The 11,471-nt window shown below is 56.3% G+C and overlaps 2 protein-coding genes across 5 annotated transcripts; one reads left to right on the top strand and one right to left on the bottom strand.

The window, feature by feature from the left end:
• Positions 1-3,510: 3,510 nt before the first annotated feature.
• Positions 3,511-7,325, bottom strand: IRGQ (immunity related GTPase Q). 3 transcript variants are annotated; one of them, XM_081215934.1, is made up of 3 exons: positions 7,241-7,325; positions 6,251-6,782; positions 3,511-4,993 (listed from the first exon to the last, which is right to left on the bottom strand). In XM_081215934.1, exons 1-3 carry the CDS (start codon positions 7,248-7,250, stop codon positions 3,670-3,672), a joined length of 1,866 nt encoding a protein of 621 aa, XP_081072060.1. In that variant the 5' UTR covers positions 7,251-7,325; the 3' UTR covers positions 3,511-3,669. The 3 variants fall into 3 exon arrangements, with proteins under 3 accessions (XP_081072060.1, XP_081072061.1, XP_081072062.1); XM_081215935.1 differs by having other exon boundaries at positions 7,093-7,269; XM_081215936.1 differs by lacking the exon at positions 7,241-7,325 and adding an exon at positions 7,064-7,129.
• Positions 7,326-7,351: 26 nt separating this feature from the next.
• ZNF576 (zinc finger protein 576) lies at positions 7,352-10,651 on the top strand. Of its 2 annotated transcripts, none has more exons than XM_081215937.1 (3): positions 7,352-7,617; positions 8,249-8,349; positions 10,009-10,651. In XM_081215937.1, exons 1-3 carry the CDS (start codon positions 7,436-7,438, stop codon positions 10,434-10,436), a joined length of 711 nt encoding a protein of 236 aa, XP_081072063.1. In that variant the 5' UTR covers positions 7,352-7,435; the 3' UTR covers positions 10,437-10,651. The 2 variants fall into 2 exon arrangements, with proteins under 2 accessions (XP_081072063.1, XP_081072064.1); XM_081215938.1 differs by having other exon boundaries at positions 7,529-7,870.
• The last annotated feature ends 820 nt before the right edge of the window (positions 10,652-11,471 follow it).

The following is an 11,471-nucleotide window of genomic DNA, read 5'->3' on the forward strand; positions in this document are numbered from 1 at the left end:
AGAGACAGATGCCTCTCTAGCAACTTGCTGCCTCTACAGAGCCTAAAATTCAATCCCTTTAAAAGTCATGATTTAAAAGGCAACCACTCTAAAAGATAGTCGTGACACCCAAGAGTGCCAATATACAACTACATAAACACAATCAGCACACTCCACAACGGACAGCGACACGTGAAAACAAAACTGGGTCTTGCTTTCTCAGATTTGATCTCAGGCATGATTCCCATTGGCATGAGGGCAGAGGGAATTTGGAACAGAGACACGTAGAGAGCAGAGATGTCAGATGTGACCAAGTCAGAGATGGTGGCAAAGCAGCAGGAAGAGAGGAGGGCACTCCGAGCAAAGGCATGGGGGTGAGACTACCGTTTGGGCTCCCAGTGTGCCAGCTTCCAGGAGGGGGTGCAAGTTCATTGCTGTGCACGAGAGAGAATGCATGCACATACATGCATACGCAGAATTCTCACCATAACCCTGTGAGGTAGATGCCATTTGCTGAGTGACTTGCCCAAGGTCACCCCCATGGTCAGTCAAAGGGCTGTCTGACCCTAGAGCAATGTGCACAGAGTCCCCTGTGATAATGGGAACTGTTCTAGGGCAGTGCTGTCTAATACAGTGGCTACTCACCACGTGTGCCTGGTGCAACGGGGAAACTGAAGTCTACATTTTAGTTACTTCTGATTAATTAAAAAATTGCTACTCATCTCAGTTATTGGAAAACTATCCAATATAATTGGGACAACTTGGGTATATGAATCGACTTCTCCAAATATGAGTTTTCTGAAATCTAAATTGAGGTCAGATATTTCTGATGAAAATCTATCATCTGAATTGAGATGTGCTGTGAGAAACACACAGCAGATTTCAAAGACTTAGCATAAAAAGAATGTGAAATATCTCATTCGTAGTTTCCTATACCGATTACATGCTGAAATGATAATATTTTGGATATACTGAGGTAAAACATACTAGAATTAGTTTCACCTGTTTCCTTTTCCTTTTTTAACGTGGCTACTAGAAAATGTGAAACTACCCGTGTGGCTCACATCCTGTTTCTACTGGACAGCGCTGCTCTGCGCGTCTCCTGCTTCTGCGCGTGGCAGGCAGGCTTGATGCAGATGCTTGAACGCTGGACTTGAGGAGGGGACAGAGTTGTACTGGGTATTACAGATATGGATGAGGAACATTCTCCTGAGGCCAGAAGAGCTTTGAGGACAATGCTTGGAGCCATTCAGGATAGAGCCAAATGCTTTTCCCCATCTTGGCCATCTCAACTTTGATGGGACAGATTGTGCCGGTGGCAGGAGTTCAAGGTAGACATGGTGGAACGGCCCCTCAGATTGGTTACCCTCGCCTTCAGCTGTCAAAGGAAACAGGATCTCGGAAGTGTTTATGGTTCTTGTCCAGCCCTTGCATTTCACAGGTGGGAAAATAAGGCACTGGCCCAAGTCACCCGGAGTGACAGTGGCGAAGCTGTGTTTGCTTCCCAGGTCCCCTGACCTCAGACAGGAGCTTCCTCTCCCACGAGATGCTTGTTTCTCCCCCATCTCACACCTTTTCCCGGTCTTGTGGCAAGAGGCTGATGACCTAAATTCCAGCCCCAGTTCTGCCACTGCTTAATGAATTAAATACTTACTAAGCACCTTCTGTGTGTCAAGCCCTATTCTAGGTGCTGGGGGTACAGCAGAGAACAGGACAGGTATGGGGATCATAGCCAATAAATAGGTAAATAAATAAATAAATAAGGTAATTTTCTACAGTAATAATTGCTACAAGGAAAAATAACCGGCCAAGACAAATAGTAGGGGTGGGGGTGTGAGCTACTTCAGTTACAGAGGTCAGGGAAGGCTTCTCTGAGGGGACACTTGAGCTGAGACCTGATTGACAGGAAGGAGCCAGTCGTGGGAAGATCTGGGAGCAGAGCATTCTAGGCAGAAATAACAGAAAGTGCAAAGGTCCTGAGGCAGGATCCCAGGTGGCCCACTCAAGCATCAGAAGGAAGATCAGGTTGACTGGGGGGATGGGAGGGGGCAGGAAATAAGAACAGGCAGGGGCCTTGCTGCATGCTGTTGGGCCTAGAGCCTGCCCTCTCTGGGCTTTGCTTTCCCCATCTAACGTAACAGAGATTCTGCTGGATGGCCTCTCAGGTCCTCCCTTTCTGTTTTTGGCATTGAAGAGTTCTGTGACCTGTGGCTTCTCCTCTACTTGTAGCTGGTGGCCTAGAACATTCCAGGCACTGTGGTTTCCGCCTTTGCCTCACTGTGGCACAATCCCATGGTCTGGAACACCTGCCCAGCTGCTCCATGGGTCCCTTGCTCACTGTGGCATTCTCTGTGTCTCTCTCGGGGATACCTGAGGTAGCCAACACAGAAGCGTTTGGATCAGTGCAGCAGTACGGTTGCTTTTCCCAAAAGGCAGGTGTATATAATGCCAAGGTCAGAAAGGGTTAAGGTTTAATGACCAAGACCAAAACCAAGACCAAAAAAAGATAGAAACCCCTAAAGGAGAGAGGGACAGACGAACAGAGTCCCCAGAGAGCCCCATAATCGCTCAGCACCTATAAAATGGGGGCAGTCATATCCCTTTCCAGTCAAACTCAGAGAAAGGCAGTTAGTTACCAGGATCCAAATCCATTAGGGACTTTTGGGAGATACCTCTGAGGTAGGGGGTTCTGTCCTTCCACACCCAGAAGGCCCCATTCCTGGTCTCTGGCTGCCCCCCACAGCCCACCATGCCCAGAACTCTTATTTCCTCTCATTTTTGTGGTACCATTCTCCCCACAACAACTGGGAAAGAAATCTGGGTCACCAGGCCCCTGGTGGAGCAACTATTAGAGACCCCTCTATTCCCCAAGAGGAACCAAAGGTCTCCAGCTCTCTTACACAGCCCCCTATTCCCTCCTCTAGATGGAGACCTTCCACCACCCATGAATTAGGAATCAAGGTCCACAGCCCTCTTGGGAGACAGGAGTTCTGAGACTCCAGAGATCCTTCCTCCCCCCACTGAAAATTCAAAGCCCCCTTATGCAGGCCTATCCCCCCACCCCGCAGAAACCCAGACCTTATATCCCTTTGTGGCTCAGAAGCCCAAGGATTCCAGCTCCCTGGGGAACCCAGACCTCCTCCTCCTCCTCCATGCTAGAGTCCCTGGTGTGATGGAGACCCCCTTCATCAGGAATCAGGGCTTCCACCTCCTCTCCCCCTGGAGGACTAGACACCTAATAGGTCCAGTTTCTACTCTTTGGAGACCAAGATATATCCCCTTGGAGGAGTCCCAAACCCTCAACTCCCTTCAGGACTTCAGGAGTCTAGGAGTCTGAGGGTCACACCCTCTGGTCCCCCAGAGAAATCAGGAGTCATGTCCTCCGAACTCTATTCCTCTTCAGGACCCAGGAATCCTGGTGACGAGAAGTCACACATTCCAACCGGCAGTCAGAACCCTCATCGCCTTCAAGCACCCAGGATTCTGAGTGGCAGCCCCTGCGCCCCCCCACCCCTGCCCCCCGCCCACCGCTCTGTGACCTTACAAGCCCAGACATCCCATACTAGCATGCCAGAGTCTGGATCACCACGCCCTCTCCCTCTTACGGCGACTTGGAGTCCTCAACCCCTGACCAAGCCGAGCAGCCGGAACACGGGGCACCCCGTAAGCCCCGGCCCTCAACCCCACCCCTCACTGCGCGGGCACCTGCGGTGCCAGCACTGCTTCGGCGTCGGCCCGCATCTCGTCAAGCGCCTGCAGCAGGACGCCGTGCGCCGCGCGGTAACCCAGGCCCCCGGTGGCCGCCGCGCCGCCCGCCGGCCACAGGAAGGAGAGCGCGCCCAGCGCCGCGCCCCCGGCGGTGCCCTCGCCCGCCCACGAGCCCAGCCTCGCCTCCACTTCGGCGCGCGTCACCGGACCCGGGAAGCGCGTGCGCTCGGCCAGCTCCCCCGGCGCCAGGCCCAGCGCGCGCTCGCGTCGTGCCAGCGCCGCGGGTTCGAGCCCCAGCCCCCGCCGCCATTCGGCCAGCTGACCTCGCAGGAGCGCCACGTCGCAGGCCCAGCCCAGGCCTGGCACCGGGGCCGCCGCCGCCGCCAGGCTAGCCAACAGGGCCGGCCGCCACGCCCCGGCCCGCAGCGCCGCAGCCTTGGTCCGGGCCGCGCGGGGAGACGCGGGTGGCAGAGCCAGCAGCAGCGCCCCGGCCTGGGCCGGGGGTAGCGCACGCCGCAGCCACTCGCACAGCCCCGGGAGGCCGCCCGGCCGCAGCGGGAACACCGGCGGCGGCGCCTCCTCCAGCACCTCCCACGTCTCGTCTTCTGGGCTCTGTGCGGCCGCGCGCTCTGAGTCCCCGCTGCCCGGTTTCTTCACGCCGACGCCAACCGGCTGCAAACTCTCGCTGCCTGCGTCCTCTGAACCTTCCCCCCTGCCTGCTTTCTGCGATTCAGGGCCACGTTTCTCCCTTCCCTCACTGCGTGCATTCTCAAACCCCCCTCCGCCTGCGTTCTCTAAGCTCTCGCCGCTCTTTTCCTCTTCGTCCAGGGACTCCGGATCCTCGCCCTCGCCGTCTGTTCGCACGCAGACCAGCGGCGTATCTGGTAGCACCAAGGGCCGGACTTGGGCCCAGTCCTTCTCAGTGGGGGCCCCAGGGGTGACGAGGATGAGAGCGTCGTAGTGGGCTGGGTGGGGGGCGGCAGCAGTGCCCGCGGAGCCCAGAGGCACGGTCCAGAGCACCACGTTGGGGCGCTCTGGGGCCGGGGAGGGCATGGGCTCCGCGGGCGCCGAAGCAGGCAGCGCACCTGGGTCGTCAGGATCTAACCCGAGTAGCATGTTCAGCACAAGGCTCACATCAGCCCTACCGGCCACGGCCAGGTCCAGGCGCGCGCTGCCCAGTCGCTCCAGGCCGGCCCGAACCCATGACAGCGCCGCCTCCAGGCCACCCGTCTCGAAGGCCTCGCGCACAGCCTCCAACTCTGCAGCGCCCAGCACCTCGAAGCCATCCTGAGCCGGTGGCAGGAGCCTGCGGGGGAAAGGGAGGGATGGGGTCAAGGGCAGAAGAGGGGCTAAATGCTGGCGAGCTGGGCTAGGGGGGCAGGACTGGGCTATGATGACAAGGCGGAGCTTTCTGAATAATCAGGAAAGGGAGGGACCAGACTAATGGCACAGAAACAGAATCAGAGGCTATGAAGAAAAGGGAGGGGCTTAAAGAAGGGGTGGGACGGCTGGATTGAAATCAGAAATAAGGTTGCCAACAGAGCCGAAAATGGGGACCCGGCTAAGCCTTCCCCGGGGTTACGCTCTGCGGGAGCGGGTCTTTCCGAGGGACCTGCAGGATTCAGAAAAAGCCCTGCTGGGCGGGGCAAAACTCATAGAGAGTGGACTTTAGAGCAACGAAAGAATGGCGACTGTATGGAGGACTAAACGAAAATCGAGCCCTATTGGACAAGGGCAAGGTCACCAAGGGCGCTCTTTCCTGAGACTAGGAGTTAGGAGGGCTGTAAAGACAGGCGAGGGGAGGACCCTCATCTACTAGCTCTTACCAAGGGCGTGTGGCTAAGGAAGAAAGACGAGTGGTGGGCCTGGGGGAGAGGTTGCCCCTCCCCGAGCCTCCTTTTGACGTCTATAAAAGGAGGCCGCTTGGGGTTGGGGGAGAAAATTCAGGAGGTAGCCAGCAAGTGGACAGAGAAACGAAAGGGGATTAGAAAAAGCGAGTGGGGGAGGGCCCCCGAAACGACAAAGCTCGCTTAGGGTGTGGCTCTCCGGAGACTGGGGTCGCTTGAGAACCAAGCAGATGGTGAGCAGGAGGGTGACGACTGGAGAATGGAGTCTTCGGGTAAAAGCTTCGCGGGGATCACCAGCTTGCCTGGAGAGAGTGAGCCCTCGTTCACACTTTGGCCTGGGGGCAGTGTTTGGGCGCTAGGTCCCGGTCCCTCCCAGAATTCTCGCGAGGGAGCGGGGGCTCAGGACCTCAGAGCGCTCGCAGGAGGCGGAACCTGGATGACAGGTCCAGACTTCTAGCTGACCCTTGGCTTAGGTGGTAGAAAAGGGTCAAGCACAGAGCGCTAGTTTGAGGTGGAACCTCGTGGACCTCAAAACCTGCGCTGAGGGTCGGGATTTGGACGAGGGAGCAGGGCTTCCAGCAGATATCCCGTTAAGGTTGGCCCCAAACTCGCTGAGGGCGGGGTCTCGCAGACCTCAAAGAGCACCTTAGGGGTGGGAGGTACAGACTAAATAAAGCACCAGTCCTCTTCAACCCACCCTGAAACGCCGCGCTCACCTCTGCAGCGCCTCCGCCTGGCTCCGCAGCGCCGCCCGCAGGCGCTCCAGCTCCTCGCAGCCGTCGCTGCTGCGGCAGTCGGTCTGTAGCACAAAGAGAGCCGCGGCGCCCAACCCGGCGCTGTCCAGCCGGGCTGCGGTCTGATCCCGGGCCTGGGCTACATGCTGTGACTCCTCGGGACGGAGGTTCCGCACAGCCAGCAGGGGTGTCCCTCGGGCCAGGGCGGCCCGCGCTGCCTCCCCCAGCGCTGGGGCCAAGGGTTCCTCATTCCCCTCGGGGCCGGGCAGCACCAATACCAGCACGTTGGCTTCCGCCGCCCAGGGCCCCGGCGCTGCGGGTGGGCAGCTCAGCTCGCCCAGGAAGAGGCCTGGGCCTGCAGCTCTCAGGCTGGGGAGCCCGGAATCCGGCCGGCCGTCGGGGATCTCTACCGTCTCCACATCCTTGTCGCACAGCGCTGCGATCACAGCAGACTTTCCCGAGCCCGGAGGCCCCAGGAATAAGACGGTTACGTCACCCCGCGGCGGAGGCATGGCTGGAAAGTGGGGAGAGAGGAAGACCCGGGTCACGGAGCACCCAACCTTTTTCTTTCCTAGCTTCCCCACTCCGGTCTCAGACTTCAGCCTTTTACCCTGTCCACTTCTTTCGTTCTCGGGTGTCACTCCCAGGCACCTAGAAATCTGGCGCCCAGGCCCTATTCCCCAGGGACCTGGGAGTCCTGTCCGCCCTCTTTCTGGATGCGTTTCCCTTTACGCTTCAAAAACTCAGAAATCGCCCTCTAGTCCCCTCCTCCCTCAGGGACACAGATGTTTTTACCCCTCACTCCTCCCTTCCAAATCACCGACCGAGCAAACAGCCGGCACACGGGACAGCGCAGTCGGTAGCAGTCGGTCAGCCGCTGAGAAGCTCCGCCTCTGGGGTCCGAGGGCGGAGGCCCATGAGGCTAAAGCGCCGGGATTTGGGGATGTCCAGACCCTTTCCGGGGGCTCTAACCTGACGTCATTCCTTTTAGGAGGGGGTGTGTCTGGCAAGCGTAACCTCGGGGACAGGACCCTTTGCAGCGCCTGCGCAGAACGGCCGAAGGGCGCTCTCTCTCCTCCGCGGTCGCCGAACCTTGAACAATGAGGGAGCCAAAGCGCGTGCGCGCCAGGAGCGCCTAACACACTTGCGCAGTAAGCTTAGGTCGGCATGGCAAAGGCGGCTTGCAACGTCATCATTACGCACCCCAGTGCAGAGAAGGACCTCTCCCATTATTTTGAGGACCGGGTTGGCGCGACTGAATCACAGCAGTCGGATGGCAACCCGAGATCTGGGCTTCGAAAGGCTCATCAGGCGAAAGGCCGTGGAAACCACCGGGACTTTGAGACTCGGTGGGCCCTACCCCGCTTCCCTTCGGGTGACGGCGCTGTGACGAGCAACTGACAGGCGCAACGAAAGGCAGCCTTCTGCTGTCTGGAGAAAAGCAGAGGCCTGGGCTACCAGCCTCGGGAGGGAGCCGAGGGCAGTGCTTGGGGCAGCGGGTTACAGCGGCTGAAAGCGCGCGTGGGAAGCGGGGGCTCTAGGTGCAATAAGAGTTTCGGAATGTCAGAGAAAGATGTCTCCCGGAAGGAGGCAGGCTAAAGCGTGGGTACCACTACCTGCCTCAAGACAGGTGGGAGAGAAGGGGATGAGGCTGGTGTCAAAGATCAAGGGTCCCGCGCTCCGAGTTCAGGGAGTTAGTTTGATGTAGGAGGCATAGGTCAGAGGTCTCACGCAAGTGAGAAGGCTCTAAGGGGAGTCACAAACCCGGGGAGTTGAATCTTCTGGGAGGATTGAATCTTCTCTAGCGAGCTGCTCTATCAGGTTAGAATTCAAGGAGATGTTATCTCGTGGGGGGTCGGCCAAAGGCTGGCAAAGCCAAGCCTGTCAACGGTCATAGGATTGGCGGGCCCTCTAAGACTCGCTGTAGATAAGCGACTTCACTTGATTTACTGTTGTCATGCGTGCTCCTCTCTTGACCAGAGGGGTCTCAGTCACCACGGAGGACCGGCACCCCAAAGAGACCATGGAGCAGCAGGATTCGTCCAAGGAGAGAAGTCCCCAAAGTCCGGGAGGTGACATCTGTGAGTACTGCCGACCAGAGATGGCTGGGGTGCAGGAGCTGTGATGCTAAAAGGATTTCTATAGCATTTCAGTGTCCAGGGCGTTGCGGGGATTTGCCTGTTGGGAAGGAGCTGTTAATGGTCCCTCAGCTGCCCTCCCAGGACCTGCTACTCCCCACCCCTACCCTTATTACCCTCAGATGTACCCATCCTGCTCTATCCACATAAGCATGAATGGGATGCAGTTCAGAGGCACAGAGTGGCATCCAGAGAGGCTTCGGGTGGGAGAGGTGGCTGGGAAAGGGCAGAGAGCCCCAGTCCCAACTCTGCCCCAGACTCTCAGTGTGACTCGGGCCTCAGTTTCCCTATCTGTCAAAAGGGCTTGCCACTATTCACCTCACAGGGCTGGCTGGTATGGGGTTTAGCGGCAGAAAAGGGGAAAGCTTAATGTTAATGAAGGTAGCCAACCTGACCTAGGATAATAGCAACAGCTTCTACTGAATGCTTATTATGTGCTAGGTGCGTTCTAAGAGTTTAACATTTGTTATCTCATTCCGTCCTCCTGACAGACTCTGTGAAATTGGTAATTATCACTTTCACATGAGGGAACCGAGGCAAAGAGAGGTTAAGTATTTATAACGATGAAAGCCACAGTGTCAATGCTCTCCAGCCAGAGACCACCAGGAACACACCTGGAGTTGACCAAGTTGGGCTTATTGCTCACTGCGCTGAGGAAGCACACATACCGTGGGGCGTCTCAGTAATAAGAAAGGACTTATTACAGGATTTAGGCTTGTGGTAGGTGATTTGGGGAAGGGTTCAAGAAAGGGGTTTTGCTGTGGATGGATGCTGCCAGGAAGCAGGGGCAATTACATGACTGGCTATCTTAATATACCTTACCTAGACGGAGGGAGGAACAAAGCAAGGCTCCAGGTGTAATTGGTAAAGCAGCAGCAGGCACTCATATTAGCCACGATGGGGCGGGGGTGTGTCTGGCCATTTTCATGGCTTGGACAGTGTTCACGTTTTGTCTGTGTTTAGAAGGCATCATGGCATGGTCTTGTCATGACTCGTCTCAGTCACAGCATGGCCTTGTCTGACGATGTTCTGTGAAACTGTTTATGCTGAACAGGAGAACACCAAGGCCTAGCTGTGAGTGCCAGGCCACCTCCCAGCTGTGGGGCTTCTTTTCTTTCTCAACAATAATTATTGCAAACCATTGTGTAGCACTGTTCTAAGCGCTTTTTATATGTTAATTCGTTTATTCCTTACAACAGCCCTATAAAGTAGATACTGATATGGTCATTACCCCATTTTCCAGATGAAAACGCCGTTTCTACTTGCCTCGGAAGTGGTAGAACCAGGAGTCAATTCCAGGCAGTCTGGCTCCAGAGGCTGTGCTCTAATCACATGGCTCTGTAGGAAGGGCAGGCTCCCTGGGTTCCAGTCCTGACTCCGCCATTTCATTTCCTAGCTTCATGACTGTCGGCAAGTTACCTAACCTTTTTGAGCCTCAGTCTACTCATCCGTAAAACAGGTCCAGTAAGTCTGCTCTCCAGGCCTGGCATAGCACCTCGCACATAGTAAGCCCTGCATGCTCACCGTTGGTGCGATTCTGAGGCTGGGAGAGGCCCTCGAGACTCCTGCTGGCCTCCCCCAACCTCTCCTCATGTCCCTCAGGCCACTTGGGGGCCCTGCAGTGCACCCGCTGTCTCATCACCTTCGCAGACTCCAAGTTCCAGGAGCGTCACATGAAGCGGGAGCACCCAGCGGACTTCGTGGCCCAGAAGCTGCAGGGGGTCCTCTTCATCTGCTTCACGTGCGCCCGCTCCTTCCCCTCCTCCAAGGCCCTGATCACCCACCAGCGCAGCCATGGTCCAGCGGCCAGGCCCTCCCAGCCGGCTGTGCCCACCACCACGCCACCCACCTTCCCCTGTCCTGACTGCGGCAAGACCTTTGGGCAGGCCGCTTCTCTGAGGCGGCATCGCCAGGCGCACGAGGCCCACCCCCTTCCTGGCCCCTTCGCCTGCACTGAGTGCGGGCAGGACTTTGCCCAGGAAGCAGGGCTGCATCAGCACTACATCCGGCACGCCCGGGGGGAGCTCTGAGTGTGGCTCCAGCCGTCCCGAGGGCGATGGAAGCTCTGTGGCTGGTGGGACACCCATCTGATATAGGTTGGGAGGGATTTACTTTCCTCCCTGGAAAGGCAAAGGACTCCTGATCAACAGGACCCAGAAGATGCTCATTTAGAGCCTCCGTCTTTGGAGGACACAAAAGCCTTCAGGGAAACAGTAAAATCAAACAATAGTGAGAAAGAAAGAAAGAGGGAAGTTTGTTACTTGTATCTTCCTCGTTCCCAATTAAATAGTTTGAAATCATAACTAGCTGCAGATTGTGTTATCACCATGAATTCTTCCCAGATGGAGGCCATGGGGCTGCAAGAGCTAAGTGCCTGGATCTGGGCCTGAATGGGGGAGGGAAAGTGAGGTGTTGCCTGCCTGTAATGCCACTGAAGGGGTCCCACACGTGGAGCAACTTGAGCCTTTGGGGATGGGACAGCAAAGTCGGAGGCTGCACTGAGTCATGTGACGGTTGCAATCTGGGCCCGTGTCTCTTCCCACCCCCTGCCAGCCTTTCCCACTCAAGGAGGGGCCGTGGCATTGGATGGCTCTGCCCTCCTCCTCCCCAGATAATTTATTGTTCATTTAAATAATTTTATGTACCATTCTGGTCACGGAATATTTTTGTATGTGTAGGTGAGATGGCATGAATAAACTAACAGAAATAGTACCTAAAAACAAAAGGTCCATAATAAAATGTCTCAACAAGGAACTCTGGCTTTTGTGCAGGAATTCCCAGAGAACATAAGGGCATGGGGAGTGGGGAGCTCAGGGCAGACCTGGACTGGCCCTGTGGGGAAACTGGTTTGGAGTCAAACAGAGGTACCTTCTGTTCCCTGTTGTACTTGGCCAACACAGGGAGATATTCCATTAAGATCCTATTTTCAGCTCTTGAAAGGCCCAACCCTGGGCTTAGTTCCACTGGACCAGTTTTACTCCCTTGCATTACCTGCCCTGCCCCTAGAGACAATGGTCGATGCCTTGCATACAATAATCACAGCCCTGCATACAATAATCACAGAC

The sequence above is a fragment of the Mesoplodon bidens genome, assembly GCF_964165515.1.
Source record: "Mesoplodon bidens genome assembly, chromosome: 18".
NCBI lineage: Eukaryota > Metazoa > Chordata > Mammalia > Artiodactyla > Ziphiidae > Mesoplodon > Mesoplodon bidens.